Raw genomic sequence first — 26,055 nt, 5'->3', positions numbered from 1 at the left:
ATTTAGATCAGTTCAAACTTCAAAGTTAGCAAAATAATAGGAACTTCTCACACCTCATCTATCAGAAGGGCAAGTCTAATGTTGCAAGCTACAAGTACTGAAATGTAGAGAGACAAACCTTCAGGGTCCAAAACAGAGGAGTGGAAGGATTGCATTAGTTATAGCAATACGACAGTCCTTCAGTCCAGAACAGCTTGTGCGACTTGTAGTTTAGGATCAGTTCATTTCTGTAGTTTAGTAGTTATTTATACATGTACATGTGTAATAATTTGGTTGGTTATGCTGCTTAGATCCGTATAATGTGGAGTTAGGAGTTAGTTTTTGCTTCAGCTTTTGTATCAACACTAGTATAAAATAGCTCTTATACAATCATTTCCTAATTAATACAAACTCTTGTACAATCATTTCCTAATTAATATAATCAGAGTTTTAGGCTCTTTTAGATATACACCACTGTAAGTTTCTTTAAAAAACTTTCTCCCCTCTCTCCGTGTGTATGTGTTAAAAAATACTTAGTATTCTCAAAAAAAAAAATTATATAATCAAAGTTTTCTTTCACAAATTCTCACATCATCTATAACTCATATTTTGAACTCATTGTAGTCTGTCTAAATACCTTATCAAGTGTAACTGTTTTGTCTATTTAATGAAATCATTTTCCCAAGATTCAAGTGTGGAAACCAAAACGCATTCAAACAATATTCTGATATTATAAGTATTGATAGATGTAACACTTAGGAGTGAACGTTTTGGTTGTGGCCCTACATTGTTGTGTTGTTTGTGGATGACTCGGTAGTACCCCTTTTTCTACTTCCTAAGTATGACTATGAGTATGAGTTTTCCCAGTCTTAGATACTACTTGCCAAGTCTTGCGTTTTGGTAGTGACATGTACAATGTTTGACAAGTGAGATGTAGCTATGAAAGAAATACCATGGTTGTAGACAAAGATTAAAATAGAAGATTTTCCATTCCTACATCATATTTCGTCACACTCATGTCTCTCACACGATGAGTGGAATGGTTCTTCCTCATTAATTTTAAATTCAATAGTAACGCAATCTAATTCAACTCGCTCTCCAGATTTGAACTTTCATTTAAATAATTTGGCATGGACCAGCTTGTTCATATTCATAAGAATCCGACTGAATTAATTATTGCCGAAGGTTTGTCTGCCACTCAAACCAGGTCTTCAATTGGGCTAAGAGAGAGAGTCAAAGAGAGAAAGATGAGTTTTACACACTCAATTTTATTATTATAAAACTAGTGTTATGCCACCGGGCGCCGTGCAATGCCCGGCTTAATTAAAATTTGAAGTTAATAAATTGAAATCATATTAATTATTAGTGAGTCACTTGACATTTTAATAGAATTTTACCAAAAGTAAATTAATATCTTAATAATTAATAAGTCACATAACAAAACCACACAATATAATATGTAAAGTTTACTATATTAAAATATAAAATTATAAATATTAGAATCTTATTTTAGATTATATGAAAAATTTTGGGAATAGAACTTCAGTGGAAGTAGAAATTTTAATTTATTGGAAATTAGATAATATAGTTTTAATTAGAGTAAACAATTGGTACTATAGTTTTACCCATCTTAATGTTATCAACAAAAATAAAGCATCTTAATAATTAATGAGTGTAGATATTTTTCACATGGAGAAGAAAGCCTCTTAACACAATCACAAATTTTAAAACCCAAGTTTCATTATATAGTATAAGCATGTGATTTTAGACAAACAAATTATGCCTCTAATTAATTAGTGTTTTCTTTTGCTGGGATGATTTCATTCACTTAAAAAAGTTTGTGAGTTGATTTATCTTAAATCTTTATTCTTCGTAATATTCATCAAAATTATCCTTCAAATAAATCCGACCAATTTTTTTTTTTTTTTTCAATCCTCAACTGTACTATCATGAATAACAATGAATATATTTCATAAGAAAAATGAAGTAACAGAAGAAGAAAATGAATTAAGTTACCATAATCATTACCTTTAATAAGAAAATGTTTATAATTTTTTAAACCATTATCTTGCAGGAAATATGAGATAACATTTTTTTTTTTAAATTATGTTTATTCAAAGAATTGATAAGGAATTAGGCTACTGTTTCTAACTAAAAAAAAATGTTAAAATTTTGTGCAACCACTAGATAATTAAACAGAATATTTACTTGCCGTATCACAACTTTTAAGTTCAACTTTTATTATATAATATATGATACTCACAAAAAAGAGTAGCGCTACAACTTGATATGTCACCAATTAGAAAAGTGAATTATTCAAAATCACAATTATAAGGTAGTTGAAATCTACCAATTACATTTATTACCATATTAGTTTGTAAGCTTCGTGCAATAAAACTTATAATACTTCTTGCATTTTCTTACAAATAACATGACAGCTATTATAATTAGTATCACATCAATCATATGTTAAACAAGTTTTTTAATTACTTTTTTTATATATTTAAAAATTGATATATTAATTTATAAGACTAATATAATACAATTATTAGTAGCCCTAGCAACACTCAAACTCTGAAAATGTGATGAGGAGTGAGGACAGGTGGATGGCTCTTTGGCCTACAACAGAGGATAGATTAGTTGGATTGTTTAGTAAGAGTTAGGTATAATACGATTTGATGAAGTTACCTTCAGGTAATTCAGGACAATAGGTTTAAACGTTAAAGCCACAATTTTTTTTTTTTTATTAATGGTAGTAGTGTGCCAATGACGTGGTAGAGATGAAAGTAATGTTAATTGAATTATAACTTATTATATTTTAGGTAAACAAAATTGTAAACTTTTTTAGTTTCAAAGTATTACTCGTCATATTACCCATGCTTTAATTTGCAAGCACAATTTTTATCACTTAGAAACCTTTTTTTTACATTAGTCCACTCATCAGATGTTAAAATTCAAAGTTTCAAACCATGCATTTCTGACAATATAAAATTTAACAATTGACCCACTGAATGTTGATTTAGATGGATTTCTTGTCATTTATATCTTCTGCTGCTGTGAAGAGTCATAGAGGTAATTAAATGAGTGTAGCCCAAGGCAAACATTATATATCTTAGGAAATAGTACAAAAATAATAGAAAAACTGAAAAAGAAGGGCAAAAAGTCTTGTAACCCATTTTCAGAAATAAAACCATTTGAATGAGTTAGGCTGCTGTTTTTTTTTTTTTTTTTTTTTCTATGTATCATGCCAGGCATTCTTAAGCATTCGTGGCATAACTGTTATGGTCAAATCGTGGGAGGAGAACTTGTTTAACAAGTTAATGTATATTTGTGATTTTTAATGTCACTGCTAGCTATATATATAGGACATTCTTCCTTGGTCTTCTCTATCTCTTAACCAAGGAACAATAATGTATTTCACAACCTTTGCTCGTAGGAAAATCAGCATGCTCATGAAAAAACTAGGTTTATTCAGTCATTCAAAGAACTCGTACAATCGAATTGACTCTACTGAAAGCTCCAAGACCCGCAAAGTTCTAAAAGGTCATATAGGTATGTACGTGGGAGAAGAGAGGAAGAGATACGAAGTTCCAGTGAAGTATCTATCATTACCAGCATTCCAAGAATTGTTTGTGCAGTCACAAGAAGATGAGCTTGAAGCAAAAATAGAAGGTCCCATGATGCTTGCATGCAAAACAGAAGAATTTGATCAGTTATTAAAGCTAGCCAAGGTATCTTCACAATCCTAGAAACTGGTTCTTATGCATGCACGTAGATTGTTGAGAATTTATAATTTGGATTCATCAATTGCTTTCATGTATTAAAAAAACAAAGTCTCGTCTATCTATTCTGTCAAAAAAAAAAAAAAAAAGTCTTTTTAACTCTTGGAAAACTTTCCTTCTTTTTTTTTTTCTTTTTTTTTTAATGAAGGAAAAAACTTGCTATTTTGTTTCTCGATTTATATTTGCAATCTTTTTTACTCTCTCTTCCTTTTTCCTTTCTATTCATTACTAAACCACTAAACATGATATTTTTAGAATCTAGCTACCCGATAATTATTAGTGTGCGTTTTGGATTAATTTATTTTCATCAACTTACTTACCATAATTAGTTTATAATTAATATGAAAGTATAGTCGTAATTAAAAAAATCACTATTTTAAAACGTTATACATTCTCCCTTGATCAAGAAAAAAAAAAAAAAGTCATCCATATGAAGTAGTCTTATTCATGTGAGAGAATGATAAGAAAATGCCTTATTCTTGCGTAAAAACCCCTAACATATATACTTAATATGATAAATTCATATGATTAGACTCTTTTATTTTCCAAATTGTCTTGTGCGTGTGTATACTATACACTAGTCCAGATCTGCGCAAGGCATGTAAATATGTGATTATTTTTTAATTTGATATAATGTATAGTTTGAGCTGTGAAATTTTTGAAAGATAATGTGAGCAAGGTTTTTAGACCTGGACCGTTCAAAGAACCGGAGAAGGGAGAGGTTCAAGGTTTTTAAGGTCGAACTGAGGTTCAACCGAGATCGAACCGTGATGACGTCAAAATTAATTTAATATTAATTAAAATACAAATAAATTTATTAAATGTGTAAAAATATGAAAATTTACCCTTAAAAAATATTATGCAGTTAAAAAAACTTTCAAATGTATTTTCGTTATTTTTATAAAGTGAATAGAAAATAATAAATATAAACAAGCTTTAAAAAATTGTATTTATTAATCTTTCGAATAAAAAATGCATTTTAATTTAAAATAAAATCATTTTTAACATAAATTTACAATTTTCATATTCATATTTATTGATGTAAAAGAATAATTCTTGAACAAAAAAAAATAGAAAATACTATTAAGTAAATAGTGATAAAATTAAATCCAAAACTATTAATCTTGTAAAATTAAAATAAATAAAATATAAATGTCAAGAAGCACCCAAGGAAGCCTACTGGTTCAGTGATTGGCGTGTTGGACAAAAGTCCAAAACTCCTGCGAGGTCACTAGTTCTAATACTGGAGCACGCGTTTTTCCCAATTAAGTTTAGGACCCGTTTTCTCTGGCTAAAGAACCGGATTGGGACTCGGGTCATGGGTTTCCGAGTCGAACCATCCGGTCCGGTCCGGATTTAACAACCTTGATTTAAACTAGATGTCTTTAAAAGAAGTAGATTCAGTTACCTATACAGGTATCCCAACACTCAACGTTTTTCTCTTTCTTGATTGCATATAAGCAATTAAGCATCACCATTTATGTTCATTGACTCTCTCTCTCTCTCTCTCCAAGTGCAACAATATTTTCAAGATTTTTTTTTTTTTTTGTGTCTCTTTGTCTCTACAAATGTATATTTCTATTTAATCTTTCTATATCAATTACTCTTTATTTGCATATTTTAGGAGCATTTGGTTAATGTTGTTATTTTTTAAACAGGCTATATTCTCCAAATTTGTGTCAAAGTAGGCTATGTTTTTCTAGATTTTATTCTTTACAATTGAACTTTCTTAGATTTAAATTTATTATTTTGATGCATTTTAAATTTCTCATTCTCTTAAGAAAATTATCATAATCATCAAAGCCATCACAAATACATAAAATTATCTAACTTAAAATTAAAACGAAATCAAAGGCATAAGAGATAAACTTTTTAATACTCAATTACGTATGTAAATGAATTTGGTAGGCACATTCATATATATAGCCAGGTAGATTGTTTTTTGATATAAACTCAAACTCTCACTTCCAAAACAATTAAATATTAATTTAAACTAAAATCAAACCAAAGTCACAAAAGGGAGAAAGATGACTTGTGATGGGGAATTAAGAAACACAGTACCAAAACACCAACCCGCATCAACCCAAACAAAGCGGTCAACCACACAAAAAGTCATCAACCCAAAGTTGAGCTATAAGAGAATAAATAAATTCTACCAAAAGAAAGAAGAATATATATATATATATATATAGAGAGAGAGAGAGAGAGAGAGAGAGAGAGAGAGAGGCGCAAGGGGAGGAATGGTTTGAAAAGAAGATAGGGAGGAGAATAACTGGAAGAAAAAAGTAGGAGAAAAGGTTAAAGGAAAAGTAACGTAAGATGGAGGCAGGGCCGGCCCTGGGCCTAGGCCATTTAGGCCAAGGCCTAAGGCCTCCTGACAAAAGAAGGCCCCCAAATATGGGGGGTAAGTTTTTTTTTTTTTTAAATAAAATAAAAAGTGTGAATTAAGTGTATATTTTATCCCAATCTTAAGAAAGCCTAAAATATTAGAGTTATACTAGTGTAAGGACTCAATTTGTAACGATCCCAAACTGGTATAGGGTTCGTACGTTAAAGGCTCAAATAATAAAATTTGTAAAGCGTGGGCTGAAAGCCTAGGCCTTGGTCACCGGACAGTGGTTAGTCATGGTTTTCATGGTGGACGCACAGAGGTGAACCATGTTTGCCCAAGGAGTCTTTCTCCTCGGCATGGCCTGGGAGGCTCTGGTTCTTGGCCTTTTTTCCCAGCCCCTTTTCTGGATTGCTTACTTCTCTTTTTATACTAGCATTTACCCTCCCTCCAACGTCCACATGTAGGTCCAGCTTTCTAGGGCTGATACTTGTCCTATCAGCCCATACCCAAAGTGGTTGGGGGTGGTTGTAAAAGCTGAAAAGCATTGCGCTGTCAGGCGCAGAGTATTTAATTGCAGTAATGGCAGCCTTTCCCTGGTCCTTTGTCGCCATACTTTTCAGGGGTCTTTTCTCCATCAATGCGGAGGTGTTCAACTTTTCCTCAAACTGTTCCTATACCGTACTTGCCCTTTCTTTCAGGAGCTCTTTGGGATGCCGAGGATAGAATCGTCATCGGCTATATCTCTAGGCCATTTGGACTTTCATTGTATGTCCTCGACAATGTCCCTCCTCGGCTTGGGCCTTGGGCCCTAATGTAAAGTGGGCCGGGATCACAAGTTCTCTGGCCCAACAATAGCCCCTCAAAATCCTGTTGTCCAGCCCCTCGAACGGAAAGGAGGGTTTTGGTGACGTCGGGCTTATGTCACGGCTTGCCAAGCCTCGTCATTCATCAATGCCGATGCCTCTTCATTTGCTTGGGACATGCTCCTAGTTATGAGACATTCCCTTAGCTTTACTCATGCCGCGTTCTTGCCGTTTCAGCACACGAGGGGGATCTTTAATAAGTTCCCTTTACGAGGCGACGCAAATCCAACAGTTGAAGATTGCGTTGGGAGTTGGGTGGGACTTATCTTGTTTGTAGCTTTTCTTAGAGATTTGTACAGAGTAAATGCCACCAAGCTTGCTCCCCATATAAGAAGTGCAATGGGAGGTCATTTTCTTTATTCGCAGACCCTTTAAGCCTTCCAAATCCCTAACTTTCCATTTGTGCGCATAGCCCCTGTTACCAGTGTGACTGAGCCCTAGGGAGTGATATGGTCAAGTCTGGGATGAGGGCAAAGAGACCACACCCTCTCCAGAAGCATTGGGTTTCCCGGAGACTCAAGATGGCCCGGTCAGGGCAAGGGAGACAGAGACTCAAGACATTTCTCCCCCTTGATAAGGCAGGAAAGAAGCCTCTTCTTCCTTCAGCCAAAACCCGAAGCAGGTGTTGGTCGCATCAAATTTTTGGTGCGACAGCACTGGGGTTTCTCATCGTCGGTACCATCTGTTCTCTCTCGAGCACTGCTAATATGGCACTTGCTTGATGGGAGTCAGAGCTGGTATAGGGACTAGGCATCCCCACTTCCTCCTCTCTTCCTTCACTGATGCCCCTTTTTGCCTCCGCTTCTTCTTCTCTTCCATCACTAGGGATATCCTAGTGCTTCTGCTTCTTCTTCTGCTTCTTCTCCCCTTCCATCAATGGGGCCATCCTGACATGCTTAGTTGCTACTAGAGCATAATTTTGAAGGATTTATCGTTCCCTTGTATCTTTTTCCTTTTTGCTTTTCTTTTTGCTTCTATAGTTAGCTTCTATAGTTAGCTTCTGGTATAGGCTTGCTTAAGCCCCTCATTGTACCCTGTACTATTTTTTTGTCTTAATAAAATATGACTTTATTTTATTCTACGTATTCTTTCTTTTCTGCAACAGATATTTTGTGAATGGATGTGCTGTTTTTTTTTTTTTTTTTTTGAACGATACTTAGGGTCGAAACCCTTATTAACAAAAAGCTATTATTTTAAACTTATTGAGACTAACAAGCACGATAATGCCGACCTGAAGAAGGTTATACATATAAGACTAACCGAGATAACAGCTGAGTGCTCTGTATTGTGTATGAGGTGATCATCCGAGGATGGGTAACCCAAAATGAACTATCTGAGACGGTCGCCGAGTACTAGGGTGCTTTGCCACATTCTTGACAACATTCATAGCCTTAACCATTTTTGGCATCCGGTCCAAGGACCGAGGTATGGCTATACCGGGCCTAAACACTCGTTTGCATTAGTTTCCTTAGAGCTGGGGATTCGAGGATAGCGCGGGATTTCCATTCTATCTAGGACTTAATCCATTTTCTAATGACTAATCTTCCCATAGGTCTGAGTTCGAGGACCATGCAATACCTTGGTTTTGTCCAAAACTTAAATTTTCTTTAAGTAGTTGGTTTCCCCATAGGCTTGAGTCCGAGGACCATGCAATACCTTGGTTCTGTCCAAAACTTAGATTTTCTTTAAGTAGTTGGTTTCCCCATAGGTTTGAGTCCGAGGACCATGCAATACCTTGGTTCTGTCCAAAACTTAGAATTTTCTTTAAGTAGTTGGTTTCCCCATAGGTTTGAGTCCGAGGACCATACAATACCTTGGTTCTGTCCAAAACTTAGAATTTTCTTTAAGTAGTTGATTTCCCTATAGGTTTGAGTCCGAGGACCATGGAATACCTTGGTTCTGTCCAAAACTTAGATTTTCTTTAAGTAGTTGGTTTCCCCATAGGTTTGAGTCCGAGGACCATGCAATACCTTGGTTCTGTCCAAAACTTAGAATTTTCTTTAAGTAGTTGGTTTCCCCATAGGTTTGAGTCTGAGAACCATGCAATACCTTGATTCTGTCCAAAACTTAGATTTTCTTTAAGTAGTTGGTTTCCCCATAGGTTTGAGTCCGAGGACCATGCAATACCTTGGTTCTGTCCAAAACTTAGATTTTCTTTAAGTAGTTGGTTTCCCCATAGGTTTAAGTCCGAGGACCATGCAATACCTTGGTTCTGTCCAAAATTTAGAATTTTCTTTAAGTTGTTGGTTTTCCCATAGGTTTGAGCCTGAGGACCATGCAATACCTTGGTTCTGTCCAAAACTTAGAATTTTCTTTAAGTTTCGAGGACTAGCCCCTCGACCAAGGTGTGGGGCATTGACTTGATGTTGGAAGCCCCTAGAACTGCCCGTGCCACTGGTGCTTCGAAGCGTAGCCCCTAGTGGAACTTTATATTAGGACAACAATAGCGCGTTGCTGGAAATGACGGAGGGGCTTTCCCAGGCCCTTGTTTGACAGGAGCTCGATCCACCGCCTGTGCCAGCACACAAGCCTTTCCTACAGACAGTGTCAATTGTAAGGACTCAATTTGTAACAATCCCAAACTGGTATGGGGTTCGTACGTTAAAGGCCCAAACAATAAAATTTGTAGAACGTGGGCTGAAAGCTTAGGCCTTGGTCACCGGACAGTGGTTAGTCATGATTTTCATGGTGGACGCACAGAGGTGAAGCATGTTTGCCCAAGGAGTCTTTCTCCTCGGCACGGCCTGGGAGGCTCTGGTTCTTGGCCTTTTTTCCCAGCCCCTTTTCTGGATTGCTTACTTCTCTTTTTATACTAGCCTTTACCCTCCCTCCAACGTCCACGTGTAGGTCCAGCTTTCTAGGGCTGATACTTGTCCTATCAGCCCATACCCAAAGTGGTTGGGGGTGGTTGTAAAAGCTGAAAAAGCATTGCTCTGTCAGGCGCAGAGTATTTAATTGCAATAATGGCAGCCTTTCTCTGGTCCTTTGTCGCCATACTGTTCAGGGGTCTTTTCTCCATCAATGCGGAAGTGTTCAGCTTTTCCTCAAACTGTTCCTATACCGTACTTGCCCTTTCTTTCAGGAGCGCTTTGGGATGCCGAGGACAGAATCGTTCTCGGCTTTATCTCTAGGCCATTTGGACTTTCATTGTATGTCCTCGGCAATGTCCCTCCTCGACTTGGGCCTTGGGCCCTAACGTAAAGTGGACCGGGATCACAAGTTCTCTGACCCCACAACTAGTATATTACAAATTCTATTATATAAGTCTTACAAATTGATATGTCACCAATGAAGTAATTCAATACTCATTTACTCTTTTGTTAAAGTGCCACCTCATTAACACGTCAATTTGTAAGCTTTTTGTAGTAAAATTTGTAATAAATTTAGCATTTTCTCCACAACAAAAAATAATAATAATAATAATAATAAAAATACAACACAGTCACCATTAAGTGTATGAAAAATGCTAAAGCTAATACAAATTTTAGGAAAACAAATTTACAAACTGATGTAACAGAATATGATTGGTGTTACTTAAATAATATAATAAAATGAATGTTTAAATAACTTTTGTGGTTACACGATTTTCCTGGCCCAACTCATGTTGATTAGGCCCTGGCCCAAAGCGCAACCCACAATAATTATTTGTAGAGGATGGGTCAAAGAACTTGGCCTCAGTGAACTTGTTCGGTCTTATGCATGGGCAGTATGGTTTGCAAAAGGAAAATAGAAAAACACCAGAATGGATCTTTCTCAAGTCTGATTTTATTTCTTTTTTTGTTTCTGATACAGTTCTCTCGTCCCCTTCTTTGAGGGACTCCACTACATTATATATTTCTCTTCTTTTCATCCCAGCCTTACACCTGTTAATCATCCAAGCATCCACTCGAGCACCTGTCCCATCAGACGCCCTCATCAGACCCTTTGTGAGTTGCAGAGGCCAAGGCGGTACTGTTCAGGAGTCTTTTCCTCATTAATGCGGCCAAGAGGGTGGTTGGGGCGCAATTAATGTGGTGGTAGCCTTCCGTGAGATATTTTGAATTTAATTCGTTTTATATGTTGGGAAGACGAGCTGAAATGGCTGGGGCAAGTTTCTAGTCTAGGCTTCGCGATGTCCGAGGAGGAGTTACTCCTCGGACAGGTTTCCTTGACGCTATTGGGGTTGAATAGCGCTTCATATGAGGCTTTTCGTTGGACAGGACTCTCCTCGGACGGGCCTGAGCTTGGAATAGCCCATCATTTTTGGGCCGGGCCCCACAATAGCCCCTCAAAACTGCGGTTTTAACCTCCCTCCGAGGAGAAAAGCGGGGTTTTGATATTTGTGAGTGGAGGGAAATAAGGAGATCGTGGGGTGCGCGTGCGGACCGTTACTTTTGACGCGCCACAATTTACGAGGCGTGGCCATTAACTTCTGGAGGCGTTATGTTCCCTTCATCCAACGGCTTGGCGTGGATCGAACGGCCATCGTTTTTTTCTCGTATTTTTAGGCAGGGATGATCTTTTCTCTCTCCTCCCTGCTATATAAGACGTCAGCGGGGTTCAGTTTCTTCTTTCATCTGCATTTCTCAAACCCCAAAAGACTCCAGAGAACTCCACCAAATCCCAGAGACATACGAACATTTGCGTCCGTTACGCCGCCGTAGCCGTTTTTGTGAGGCGTTTCTTCCAAGAGAGATTTCCAGGCGTCCCCTTGAGCGTTTTGTGAAGGTACCAGTACATTTCACTTTTCTCACCGTTTCAATTTCCTCCTCGGACTCTGCTTTTCTTTTTAGTCTTTACTTTCATTCCCCCAGTTCAGTTCAGATGGGTAGATTCGAAAAACTAGTAAAAACTCCAGCCGCTATGGAAGCCTTTAGGGAGAAATACCGCATTCCCCCGAGGGTTGGGCTGCGGTACTGTCCTATTGAAGGAATACTGACAGATAGAGTTGAGGGGGAAGTTGTTATCCCCATGATTGCTTTCATAGAGGGAGGGATGACACTTCCCATGCGTAGGATTACAAGGGAGTACCTGTTCAACCATAGGTTGACGCCGTATCAGTGTGCCCCGAATATGTTCAAGATACTAGGCTGTGTAGACATCTTAGACGAGCAGATGAATCTAGGCCTCACTTGGCATGATGTGGCCTATCTGTACGAATGTCACCGCCTCGGGGATGATGGGTATTATCTTAAATCCCGGAACGAGGATGTTAGGTTGATCTCTTGTCTCCCGGTATCCAATAAGACCGTGAAGAATGACTTCCTCATTGCTTCTAGGGAGTGGTTCGACGGTATTCATTGTCCAACTCGGGCAGGAAACCCAGGTGCGGCGTCTTTAGGATCGATCCTTTTTGGAAAAGGATTTGTTGTTAAGGGGTTATTATTACATATTTTTTTGCTTTCTGTGTAATTGGAGAATTTCATGGGCTAACCCCACTTTTCTTGGTTGTTTGCAGACAAAATTCACGTCGCTCCTCGGATAGACCTTACGAATGTGCCAGCGCTGAATTATCTTCTCAGGTCGGAGATTTACGCCACCGAGGACGGACAGTTGCGTGCGGCCCATCTGGTTCTGGGCTATCAGCCTCTGAGCAAAGCTTTCCAGGCAATCGGTCACGCTATAAGGGCGGGCAGTCCGAGGTTGGCTAGGATTGACGTGTCCCGAAACGGGTTCCTAGCTCCACAAGATCTGCCACCAGTAGTGCTGCCTGGGGTCAGGAATCCTTACTTAGCGGAGCAGCTTCCTCCGATAAATGAGCCTGGCGCGGCTACTCTGATTGAAGAAGAAACTGAATCTTCCCGTCTTTCTCTTGAGGAAGAAATAGACGAGTTTTACTTCGAGGAGGAAATTCAGCAAAATCCTTTAGGGGAGTCTTCCAATCCTGAAGCCGAGCAGGACCGACATTCCGCAGTTGGTGTTCCCTCAATCGTTATCTGCTCGGACGATACCTCAGACGAAGAGGCTGAGCCCATGGCAGGAAAAGGGAAGTCCTTGAAGGAGCTGATGTCCTCCAGGGGGAAAGGTCAGTCACCAAAGGGTCAATCTTCGAAGGGGCCAACTCCATCACAGGCCAAGACCCTTCCCCCGGTGGTCCCCCAGGGTGTCTCGGACCCTGACCTTAAGGTTAATCCGGACCTGAAGAAGAAGAGACCGGTGGACACGCCTGAGGAAGGCGAGGTGGCTGTCCAGCCGACCAAGCAGCAGAAAACCACACGGGCGCCAAGGAGCAGAAGGGGCACCTCCTCGGACAGCAGGGAAGAGGGGAACCTTGCTGAAGTGCGCACTTCCCCTCGTCCATGGGACCCAAAGTTGGAGCTGGATGGGCTCGCCATTCCTTACACTACTTCGGTCCGAGAGTATAATCGTGGCCGAGCAGGGTACGTGGCGGAGGCCTTAGAGCAGCCCCTACTTCTTCCTCGGGACATGGAGGCCTACAGGCGGTGCACTCAGTCCGAGCTCTTCCTATCCCTTAAAAGGGATCTCGCGCTGGTAAGTAATCCTTTTACTGTTTTGTCCATTTACTTGCTCCTGTTAGATTATATATTTTTCTTTTAAGGACACTCTTGTTTTGTCTGCAGATTACTCAGCAGGTCTTCGTGGCTGAGGAGTTTTGCCGTAATAGCCGCAATCTGGCTGAGGCTGAGACCCAGGCTCGGACAGAGGTGGAGAAAGCCTTGGGGTCCCTCAAGCATGATCACATTAAACTCACGGCTGAGTTCAAGGATTTGGAGAACCGACGTAAAAGTGCAGAGGCTGGCTTGAAGAGTTCCGAGGACGTGGCGGAGGACCAGCGCAAACAACTGTACACGGCTCAGCTTAACCTTAACACCGAGAGGCAGGCAGTGCAGGACCTCAAAACTGCCCTGCAAAAAGTAGAGGATGAGCTGAGGCGGGTAAAGGAGGATGCTCAGCTGATCCGAGAGGCAACAGAGGCCGAGAAGGAGGCCGCTCGACAGCTTGGGGCCGAAGAGACGGAGGCCAGGCTATCTGAGGAGATTCCCGAGGTATGCAGGGATTACTGCAGTATTTCATGGGCTCATGCTCTTGATGCTGCAGGAGTTCCTGCGGATTCGGCACTAAGATTGCCCGAGAGTATCTTCTATCCTCGGGAGATCCATGCGAATCCTAATGACGCCCAAGTGGCTCCTGAGCAGGATCTGACGGTGCCTGATGCCGCCCTTGTGTCTGATATGACGGAGGACCCCGCCGCAGATCCCACCATCGAGGCTCCTCCTCCCCAGCCCGAGCAGAAAGAAGATCCTCCTGCTGAAGCTTAGCCTTCTAGGTTTTCAACCTTAGTGAATAGTTTTTTTTTTTTTTTTTTTTTTTTTTTTTTGCAAGGACCTCTCTTGCTAATGTACTTGGAATATTAATATAAGACGTTCGTTTTGCTTACTACGGATGCGTGTCAGTAATGCTCTTTTCATTTTAAACATTTGCAACAATGTAGACACAGGATATCAGTCAAAATGAAAATGGGTTTTTGGGTTGCTCATTTGAGGGTCGCGATGGTGCTAGACTGTGCGCATGTATTAAAAGTGATTTCCTTTAAGTAATAATCTCCCAATCTATCACAAGTAATAATCTCCCCAAAAGTCTATGGTCCGAGGAGCCAGGCAGGACTTAGGTTCTGCTTAAAACTATGACCTGTCATGAGTAATAATTTCCCCTAGAGTCTGTGGTCCGAGGAGCCATGCAGGACTTAGGTTCTGTTTAAAACTATGAGCTGTCATGAGTAATAACTTCCCCAAAAGTCTGTGGTCCGAGGAGCCATGCAGGACTTTGGTTTTGTTTAAAACTTATAAATAGTTGGCTTAAGTAACAATTTCCCCCAAGTCTGTGGTCCGAGGAGCCATGCAGGACTTGGGTTCTGTTTAAAACTTATAAATAATCGGCTTAAGTATTAATTTCCCCCAAGTCTGTGGTCCGAGGAGCCATGCAGGACTTGGGTTCTGTTTAAAACTTATAAATAGTTGTAATGTAAACTGGCAAGCGGAAAATAGTCATGAAAGAGAACGTATGCTAAGCCATTCTTATTAATAATAATACCTCCTGAGGTTATTTACATTCCATGGTCGAGGTACAGCTTTTTCATCCAAATCTTCTAGGTAGTAGGCGCCTATTCCGGCCATGGATGTGACACGGTATGGTCCCTCCCAATTGGGCCCCAACTTGCCCCAAGAGGGGTTCTTTGCGCTGCCAAGAATCTTCCTCATCACGAGATCACCTGGACCCAGAGGCCGCAGTTTGACGTTAGCATCATACCCTTGTCTTAGCTTCTGGTGATAATAGGCCATGTGAATCGTGGCCTTCTCCCTCCTTTCCTCGGCTAGGTCCAGACTTCTTCCTAGCAACTCATCGTTATCGCTTGGGGTAAACGAGCTAGACCTCAACGTGGGGAAATTGTTCTCGATCGGAAGCACAACCTCAGCCCCGTAAGTCATTGAGAAGGGGGTCTCACCGGTGGAACGCCGCGGCGTTGTCCGATAGGTCCATAAGACGTGCGGTAGTTCTTCTACCCATCTCCCCTTTGACTCATCCAATCTTTTCTTCAATCCGTTCACTATGACCTTGTTTACGGCCTCGACTTGCCCATTTCCTTGGGGGTATGCGGGGGTGGAATATCGATTAATGATCCCAAACTCACGGCAATACTCCCTAAAATTCTTGCTGTCAAACTGAAGACCATTGTCGGAAATGAGTGTTCTCGGAGTTCCGAAGCGGGTGATAATGTTCTTCCGGTGCTCCCTTAAGATAGCGAAGACTGTTCCAAGGTCTTGCACGTGCTCGGACACCCTTTTACTCTTCACAACCATATCGTCTATATACACCTCAATGATCTTGCCCAGTTGCGGCTCGAACATCCGAGTCATCATCCTTTGGTAGGTTGAGCCCGCGTTCTTTAGCCCGAATGGCATCACCTTATAATGATAATTTCCGATGGGCGTCATGAAAGCCGTTTTCTTTTGGTCCTCTAGCGCAAGGGGTATCTGATGATAGCCCTGGAAGGCGTCCAGGAAGCTCATTCGAGGGTGTCCCACGGTTGCATCCACCAATCGATCAATTTTGGGTAGGGGGAATGGGTCCTTGGGGCACGCCTTGTTCAGGTCCGTGAAGTCCACGCAGACCCTCCACTTCCCCGTCTTTTTCCTTACCACCACTGTGTTCGCCAACCATTCAGGATAAAAGACCTCTTTGATAGCTCCTGCTCTTTTCAACTTGGCCACTTCGTCTCTCACGGCACCAGCGTGTTCCTTTGAAGGGCGTCGGGGTGGTTGCTTCCTCGGAGTGGAAGAGGGGTTGACGTTCAGGTGGTGGCAGATGAGGCTGGGATCAACTCCAGGGGCATCGTAGGCGTCCCAAGCGAATACGTCGACATTTTCTCTGAGAAATCTGACCAGTTCCTCCTTTTCCTGAGGGGGCAATTCAGAGCCGACCTGAAAGAACTTCTCCGGGTCATTGCTGACAGCAACCTTATCTAAACCTTCACACCTTATCTCCTCGGCCAGCCCCTCGTCTTGCTTTGCCGAGGAGGTTGGTTGCTATAAGCTCTTTGGGGCCGAGGTCTCGACCAAGGGCCGATGTAAAATGGCGGCCACCACACACTTCCTGGCCACGGCCTGATCTCCTCGGATCTCTTCCACTCGTCCTCTGGATGGGTATTTCACTTTCTGGTGAAGTGTGGAGGTCACGGCCTCTAGGCTGTGGATCCATGGCCTTGCGACTATCGCGGTGTAGGGTGAATAAGCGTCGACCACGATGAAATTCACCTCCACCACTTCCGCCCCAGTCTGTATGGGCAGTCGGATTTGCCCCTTTGGCGTTACAAGCTTCCCCTCGAAGCTGAGGAGGGGGGAGTCATAAGCTGTCAAGTCTTCTGGCTTCAGATTCAGCCCCTTGTATAGGTCGGGGTACATTATCTCCACCGCACTTCCAGAGTCTACTAATACACTTTTCACATCGAAACCCCCAATCCGCAAGGTGACCACCAAGGCGTCATCGTGAGGTTGAATTGTTCCTCCCTTATCCTCATCCGAGAATCCCAGTATCAAAGAGCTTCCCTTTTTTATCCTTTTGGGTTCCCTTTGTCTGCCCTCGGAGGGAAGGTGGTCCACGGCCAATACCCTGGGGATGGGTGGCCCAGTTCTTCCTGGTGCAGCGAGGATGACATGTATCGTCCCGATGGGGGGTCTTAAAGACACGTCCCTTCGAGGCTCTTGTGTCGCTTGGCCGGGATGGCCGCTCGATGGGTGCAGCAGGTGACGTAGCTTTCCTTCTCGGACCAATTGATTCAGGTGATTCCACAAATTCCTGCAGTCCTCAGTAGTATGCCCGTGGTCCTGATGATATTGGCAATACAAGTTCTGATTACGATTGGCAGGGTTTCCAGCCATCTTTCCCGGCCATCTGAAATAGGGTTCATCCCTTACTTTCTCCAGTACTTGTTGTACTGGCTCTCTGAATACGGCATTCACTGTTTGCGGGGTGCTCTGCCCAGCCTGTCGCGGAAAATCTCTCCTCGGCTGACCAGGATTGTGACGTTCCATTCTGAAATCATTTGCTTTAAAGGGGATGACCTTCTCCTTGCCCTTCCCTTGCAGCTGATCCTCCTCCACTCTTTTGTACTTGTCGATCCTATCCATCAGCTGTTGGACGTCAGTAGCTGGTTTCCTGGTGAGGGATTTCCTTAAGCCATGCCCGGTGGGGAGGCCGCTTGTGAACGTGCTGATAGCAACGTTATCATGGTTGTCATCTAAATCGTTATACACCTCCCAATACCTATCCGAGTACGCTTTCAGGGTTTCTCCTTCGTGCATGGATAAGGACAGCAGCGAACTGAGAGGTCGAGGGACTCTGGTGTTTGTAATGAAACGGGAGCAAAAAGCTTGAGTGAGCTGCTTGTAGGAGCCTACGGAGTTTGTCTTCAGGCTGTTGAACCATCTCATTGCCATCGATCCCAAGCTAGAGGGGAAGATTTTGCACATCAAGGCCTCGTTTTGCGAGTAAATTGCCATCTTTTGATTAAACTGACTCACGTGCTCCACCGGGTCTGCTTTGCCGTGATAAATGGCGAACGCCGGTTGGTTGAAGCGTCTTGGCATCTTAGCCCCTTCGATTCTATTCGTGAAGGGTGATCTTGAAACCTGATCCAACGCCTTCTTCATGGCGTCGCTCCCCGAACCTTTGCTGGACGGGCGCTCATACTTTCGTACAAGGCGTGGTTCCTTTTCGTAAGAAAAGGTTTCGCTTGGGGGGGTCCTTGACCTTCGTCTGTAACTCACGTCTTCCGGATTAGAAGACTCGCCTGAGTCAGAGGGAGATCGTCTTCGCTGCGCACGTCGTAACTTCCTTTTTAGGTCATCTATCTCTCGCTGCATGGCCTGGTGACTATTTCGCCTCTGAGACACGTGACTTCCTATCTGAGTGTGACTCTGGCTCGTCCGGGTGGTATGCACACTCCCCTCACGATTCCCCCTCCCGCCTGGGTTGGTTGGGTTATTTTGCCTCTGGGACTCGGCAGGTCGTGTTCGTTGGGAGTTAGCTTGGTGAGGATCGTCCTGGTGTGGATCTAGTTCTTCCATGCTCGACTGTTGCACTAGCTGATGCCCTAACTCTTCCCACAGACGGCGCCAATTGTGGTTACACGATTTTCCTAGCCCAACTCGTGTTGATTAGGCCCTGGCCCAAAGCGCAACCCACAATAATTATTTGTAGAGGATGGATCAAAGAACTTGGCCTCAGTGAACTTGTTCGGTCTTATGCATGGGCAGTATGGTTTGCAAAAGGAAAATAGAAAAACACCAGAATGGATCTTTCTCAAGTCTGATTTTATTTCTTTTTTTGTTTCTGATACAGTTCTCTCGTCCCCTTCTTTGAGGGACTCCACTACATTATATATTTCTCTTCTTTTCATCCCAGCCTTACACCTGTTAATCATCCAAGCATCCACTCGAGCACCTGTCCCATCAGACGCCCTCATCAGACCCTTTGTGAGTTGCAGAGGCCAAGGCGGTACTGTTCAGGAGTCTTTTCCTCATTAATGCGGCCAAGAGGGTGGTTAGGGCGCAATTAATGTGGTGGTAGCCTTCCGTGAGATATTTTGAATTTAATTCGTTTTATATGTTGGGAAGACGAGCTGAAATGGCTGGGGCAAGTTTCTAGTCTGGGCTTCGCGATGTCCGAGGAGGAGTTACTCCTCGGACAGGTTTCCTTGACGCTATTGGGGTTGAATAGCGCTTCATATGAGGCTTTTCGTTGGACAGGACTCTCCTCGGACGGGCCTGAGCTTGGAATAGCCCATCATTTTTGGGCCGGGCCCCACAACTTTTCTTTTATTGGTGATATGCCAATTTGTAAAATCTATATAGTAATTATCATTAGCTCACTTTGAGTGAATTAGTCATATTAATAATTAAGAATTAATAATGGATTTGAAATTAAATAAAATTAAATAAATATTATTTAAGTGATATTTAGATGTAAAAATGCCCCTATAAAATTCTCGCCTTAGGCCTCAAACAATCTTGGGCCAGCCATGGATGGAGGAATAATTGGGAGAAGAAGAACCACAAAATGGAGAAGAATAGTTGGAGAATAAAGTAACTGTAAGGTGAGGAGTAACGAGGGAAAATAGTCACACACACAACAACAACAAAAAGAGGAGAGGAATGGTTTGAAACATGTGACTTTGCACAACAAGGTATTAGCAAAATTAATTGTTAATTGTGCGGGAGTGTGTGAAGGGATGAGTTTGAGCCCTCTTCTGAATGGGCCCGACACGAGGACACCAACCATGGAATGCCATTGACAGTTGCAGGGATGGAACAGGGAGCCCCTTCCCAATGTTTGGAAAAAATATATACTAGTATGTATATTAACAAAAAAAAATTTTAATTCTATCTCTTAAATTTCCATACTTGGCCCCCCTCCCCCAAAAAATTTACGAAACTAACCCAAGAAATTCAACAAATAGATAACAAGAAAATTTTATTTAAAAAAAATGCACATATCCAGATAATAAGAAAAATCTTTAAACAAATCTTAAATCCAATCTAAGCAAAAACAATAACAATAAATCAATTACAAATCCTAGCAAAAAAAAAATCACAAAAACTCAATAATCTTTACCCAATTTTTCTCTCTCACTTGAAAGCTCTATGCCCCTCGCAAATGGCTCCAGCCTTATAGCCATAGAAACAACTCCTATGTCACGTATTGATCACTTCATCCACACATTAGTTAGACCTTGAAAATATTAAGACGTGTCAATTAACTTACAAAACTCTTAATTATAAAATCCTATTATTAAATTTTTTTCAAAAGAAAAAATACAAATAATAATAAATAAATTAATGCTAATAATACAACTTTTTCAACCTCTAGTATTAATATTCCAATTTTTTAAAATCTTTGAACAAAGAATTTCGACCCTCTTTGAATCTTGGTTCGTCCCTAAACTGTTATCAAAGAAGGAAGAATTCTAGGCATGACCTTTGGAATAGGGAACGGTGGAGATTGAGATTGAAAAGTAGTCAAGGAGAAAGGCTAGGTTAGGTTAGGAAGAGACATATGAGAGGAATAATAATCACTTCTGCATTAATTACTCTCACCAACCAACATTAATTCAGGATTAAATGCTAAATAACCCGTCTAAACAATAAAGCAATCTTCAGCAAGCCTACTACTACTACTACTAAACATAGGTAAAAGGACAGCTGATGGGAAAACAGCCCACTATGCATCCCCCGTTCGTGGGGAGCTGCACCATCCACTAGTATAAATACCCCACCTACTTCAACAAAGGGGACACCAAAAAATAAAAAGGGTTGACAAGTGAAAGAGAGGTAAAGAGGATGACAATAGAATCGGAGCTTCTGAGGAAAGGGAGAGAGAGTTTAGAGGGAGAGAGCCATCTTTGTTATAGTTAGGGAGGTGCTACTTAAACATAAAACAGATTGAATGGAGTAACCCCAACTGAACAAGCCAATCTCTGTTAGTGACCTTTAAATTATCACAAGAAAGTCAATTCTGTTCTTTTTATTTTTCTTTTTCATGGTGAGGCACTTCAAGAGTAATCTTTATCGAAAATATATATATAAATAAATAAATAAAAAGTAATCTTTGCACGGATGCGATGTGTGTAACACAAGCAAGTTGACATAAGTTGAGGGCCAATCCAAGCTCAACTCAAAGAACATGATACTCTGCCCAAAAGCCCAACCCTGCAGCACAAATTGCACTCAACTTGATTTCTTTAAGCAAGTCATGGATGGGTTGCGATTAGGCCATGCAGTAAATTATTCGTTGAGGGTTAAAATTACGCTCATTCATATTCTTGGGCTGATATAACTACGTAGTTTTTAATTCTAATGCAATTAATTGAGTATGTTTCTGCAGGTGCAATAATAAAAGAGTTTGCGCTGTTGCCTGTCAATAACAATCTTGAGAGCTGCCACTTCATATTGAAGTACAGAAGTTAAAACCGTGCCCATATCTCCTCTCCCAAGATTTACTTCTGAGAGACTCACAGAGGATTATTATTATTTTTTTTTTTTTTTTTTTTTTGTTATAAGAAAAGTGTTCAAATAAAGGATCATGTTACTAAGCAAATGGTCTGTTATCCAAAACAGAATTTTTTTTATTAATTATTATTATTGTTATTATATTATGGGGTGTTGGAGATTTTATCAAATCAAAGAATAATAATGAAAGAACAAAATGAACACTTCAAGTAAATAGAAATTAATAATTGACTTAGAGATACAATTGAATGTTATCCTTAGACAATATTATTTGTCCCCATATGTAAGTTGCTAAAGGATTTCTACAAACTTGTTCTCAGGATACAACCAAGTTTTTGGGTTCTACAAGTAGCAATTTTAAAGAATACTCACAGGATTTCTTGGGTTATTTTTCAAGTGAACATAAGTCTCTATTTATACCCATAGGGTTATATTTCATCAAAAGGCACACATGGAGAGTCAAAATGATTCATAAAACCGTTCACAAAGCTTGATACCTCTTCAAACATTTAGAACAGTTACTAGAAAATTCTACAAAAATCCTGTTTTACGTTTTTCGATCAGTCGAAAGTTTCTTTCAATCGATCGAGTGCTCTTTTCAATCGATCGAACAGGAATCGAATAGCGATCAATTCATCCAAAGGCTCCAAGATTATTTTCTTACCATTTCAATCGATCGAGCCAAAACTTCGACTAATCGAAAATGTTGAATTTCAAATTTTCACTTAAAAAATTTTAGAACTTGAATTTTCACTTTAACAACTTTATGAAACAATATTCTCCAAACTCAAACAACATTATTACAACCTATCCATGAATATACCTATATATACAAAATGGGGGAGAACTAGGGTGTTTCTTCTAGTTTCTTCTTCTGTCAGGACACACGCTAGAACAAACTAAAATACATAAGGTGTTTGATTAGTGCAACATAGAAGAAGATGAATAAAGAATGAACAGTAACTTCTCCCTACTTTGAAACATTTATTGAAATTGTATTCAACCTTAGAATGATGCATGTACCAATATAGAGATGGGCAAGGTGTTGGAAACCATGAAACGAAGGACCATTTATCATCATTATTTGTTCACTCCATTCCACTATATAGAGATCAACATGATGAATTTTTTATATATAAGGATGCAGGGACGGACCCAGGATTTCAAGTCCGAGGGGCTGGAGTATAAGCAAAAAAAAAAAAATAATCCAAATAAGCATTCATATAGCTAGTGACGATTCTAGAAATATTTTTAAGGTGGTCATTAAGAAACTTAAGTTATGTGAATAAAATCATAGCAATGACGTAACTTGGAACTTGTCTTTGGGGGCGCCAAATGAAAACCAGATTTGTATATATATGTTATATTCATAATTTATATAATAGTCTAAAGTATAATGTAAATACCATTCAATATATAAGTTAATTATTTTATAACTCAACATTAGAATCCAAAAGTATAGTATTATTTTTAAAAATATCATCATGAATAGATCAAATAGTTTTTAACTTGCTTATGGGATTAGATTCGAAACTAAATTATTATCCATTAAGTACTTAATGACTAATATATGAAAAAAAATACTAATAAGTTAAAGTTGCAAAGTAGACCAACAATTCTTGAAATTAAATGCATTAAAAAAAATCTAATCAAGTAATGATTTACACATTTTAGTGTTTTTTTTTTATTATATATTTTTATCTATTTTAAAAGTAGCTTATTTTATATATATATATATATATATATATATATATATTGTTAATATGTTATATAATAATATAATTAATTTAATAAAAATCAAGAAAAGTCATACCTATCCCAATATACCATACATGTGTGTGGTGGGAAAATAAAAGAGAAACAAAAGAAGAAAAAAGAGAGAGCAAACAACTGAAACTAAAACATGTGGACCATGGTTGTAAATCTAATCCATACACATGGATTATGGTTGTAATTCCTGGAGCAATCTAATCAGTAAGTAAAGAAGAAAACAAGCAAGAGCAAACAGACCAAACTTAGCGAGTTAGGAGACTCTGGACGCCAGAGATTAAGACATAAGGGAGACAAACAGATAGAAAAAAAATTAGAAGAGTCAAAGGCTCACAAATGCAGATCTTTAATATGCTGAAGGTTGGTAATATCCTTCTACAGTCATCTCCAAAGTAAGCTAAAGATAATTTTTTTCCCAAGATGTTCAAAGTAGGGTGCTCAAAAAAATTTTAGGAAGTCAAGATAAAATATTTAATAAATTTATTATTTTTTAGGTTGAGAATTTACATGAGTTGGCTGAACTAGGCTGTCTTTATTCTCTCCAGTTTCTGTCTCTTGATCTCTCTCTCGACTTCTTTATTTTTTTTTTTTTTCTGAATTCAGTTTGTATATAATGTGGGTTAATCGGTTTTTAGTTTTTTTTGGGTTGGGCTGGGTCTGGGTTGTCTGGGCGGGGCTGGCTAACAGGGGCCAAGGTTTTGGGAGAGAGGGGGCCCAACTATTAAAAACATAAAATATACCTAGTAAAAAAAAAATTGGGCCAAGGGGGGCTCGGACCCCCTTGGGCCCCCTACTAGGTCCGTCCCTGGATGTAAATTTGAAGCTTATCAATTGTACTACATATATTACCTCTGGGATTTGTGAGTTAGTTTGTCTTGTGTGATCGTTTTATTTTTTTATTTATGTGAAAACAACCTTTACATGTTTAACAGTTCATTTCGTCTCCTATAGTTTCCTTCAAAATATTCATGACAAAAGCTAGTTCTGGGTTATTTGGCCTGACCAAAAAATATAAAAAACATATAGAATGCATGCTGCTCTCTTAAGATGTTATTAATAATTCCGGTAATCTTGCTCACAATCACAAGGTAACCTATCACCTACCGTAACACAACAACTTCTCCTACATTATCTGTAACTCATATTTTGTATTTTGAACTGATTGTAGTCTGTCTAATTCTAATAATACCTTAGAGCATCCACAGCAGTGGAGCTAAAAATTTAGCTATTTGGCACCACAAAAAGTTACTTTATCTATTTTACCTACTCACTTTACAAAACATCCAGCAACAATAGATCTATTTTAGCTTTCAACATAATAAAATAATGTAAACATCACAATAAAATAATATATCCACTACAATAAACAACAATCACAACGACCGCAACTTGTCAAAGGCCTTGTAGTTGAATTGGCACCTCCCCATGTACAAAGTGCTTGGGGGTCTAGGGGAGAAATGGTTCGAACTGCAGGGTTAGCAGCATGTTGTAATTATTTCTCCAAAAAAAAAAAAAAAAAAAAAAAAAAACCATCGCAACCACTGCTGCTGCCACTACCGCCGCTGCCACCAACTCTTCCACCGAAACAACAACAACAACAACAAAAAAAAAAAAAAAAAAAAAAAAATTGTAGCCTTCCCTGTACACAGAAAATTCCCAAACTAACATTTAAAAACAAAAACATAAATTCCTACAAACAGAAAACTCCCAATACATTCCAATCCTTGACGATTTATCGTTAGATTTAACAAATATTATAAATTTATCATTCCAATTACCCAAATCAAAAATCCCAAGCATGTAGATGAAGAAGATAGAGACAACTCACCTGAAGGCGAGTTGGGTCGAAAGCGTGGACCAGCGGCAAGACAGAGAGGTGAGAGTTCAGAGGTGAGAGTTTGAGAGAGTGAGTTTGAGAGAGTTGAGAGCATCAAAGAAGGCTGAGATGGGTCGGAGGCGTGGATCGGTAGCTGATCGAAGGCGTGGGTCTAAGGTGTGGATCAGCGGCTTGGGGCTTGGGTCGGCTTGGGAGTTCAACAAAGTGGGTCAATTGGTGGGTCAGTGACATCGAGCTTCAGTGGGCCGGTAACGTTGAGGATCAAGTCGAGCCGGTAGTGGTCAAAGAGAGTGGTGAGAGTTTGAGAGAGTGAGTTTGAGGGAGTTGAGTGTTTTGTCTTCAAAGGCTTGCACGGTTGGAGAATAAAAGAATAGAGAAAAACAAACAAACAAATATTACTTTAAGTGGATGGCAAATAAAAAATGAATTTTTTTTTTTAGCTCTCACTTACAATGCACAGTCATATATAGCTATGCACTGTAGCAATGAAGGTAAAAATTTTACTTTTAACTCCACTATTGCAACACTCTTTTTTATATGTAGTACTGCTAAAAAACTATTTTAGCACCACCTTTGCTAGTGCTGTTAGTGTAACTGTTTTCCATATCTTGCAAAAAGAAAATGTCTGATCACAAAAGTCTTGGATAGTCGGTAGTACCCAGTTTTTCTGCTTCCTATATTATATATGGTTTGTCCAGAATGTCTTTGGATACTATTTGCCAACACGTTTTGGTAGTGACACGTGCAATTTATGTTTTATAAGTGAGTTGCAATATAAGCAGTAGACAAAAGATTATAATATAAGATTATTCCATTCCAACATCATATTTCGTCACTCATGTGTGTCACACGATTTGTGCAATGGTTCTTCCTCATCAATTTTAAAATCAAATGGTAACACAATTCTAATTCAATTCTTTCATTAAATTTGACTTTCATTTAAAATATTTTATATGGGCCTTGTTCATATTCATAAGAATCCAACTTG

At 39.8% G+C, this 26,055-nt stretch overlaps 2 protein-coding genes across 2 annotated transcripts in view; one reads left to right on the top strand and one right to left on the bottom strand.

Annotated features, from left to right (window-relative positions):
* LOC126700090 (protein TOPLESS-RELATED PROTEIN 2-like) overlaps nucleotides 1-26,055 on the bottom strand; it is a 54,876-nt gene that overhangs the window by 4,129 nt on the left and 24,692 nt on the right. The gene's annotated exons all lie outside the window — the stretch shown is intronic.
* LOC126700092 (auxin-induced protein 15A-like) lies at nucleotides 3,385-21,438 on the top strand. Its single transcript, XM_050398080.1, has 2 exons — nucleotides 3,385-3,710; nucleotides 21,336-21,438. Exons 1-2 carry the CDS (start codon nucleotides 3,390-3,392, stop codon nucleotides 21,342-21,344), a joined length of 330 nt encoding a protein of 109 aa, XP_050254037.1. The 5' UTR covers nucleotides 3,385-3,389; the 3' UTR covers nucleotides 21,345-21,438.

The sequence above is a fragment of the Quercus robur genome, chromosome 9, assembly GCF_932294415.1.
Source record: "Quercus robur chromosome 9, dhQueRobu3.1, whole genome shotgun sequence".
NCBI classification, from domain to species: Eukaryota; Viridiplantae; Streptophyta; class Magnoliopsida; order Fagales; family Fagaceae; genus Quercus; species Quercus robur.
Note: the sequence above shows the minus strand (reverse complement) of the source record. Positions and strands in the feature narration are given on the sequence as shown.

Bases quoted from the DNA above. Each gene is read 5' to 3' on its own strand.
- LOC126700092 (XM_050398080.1), top strand. From the start codon at position 3,390: ATGTATTTCACAACCTTTGCTCGTAGGAAAATCAGCATGCTCATGAAA.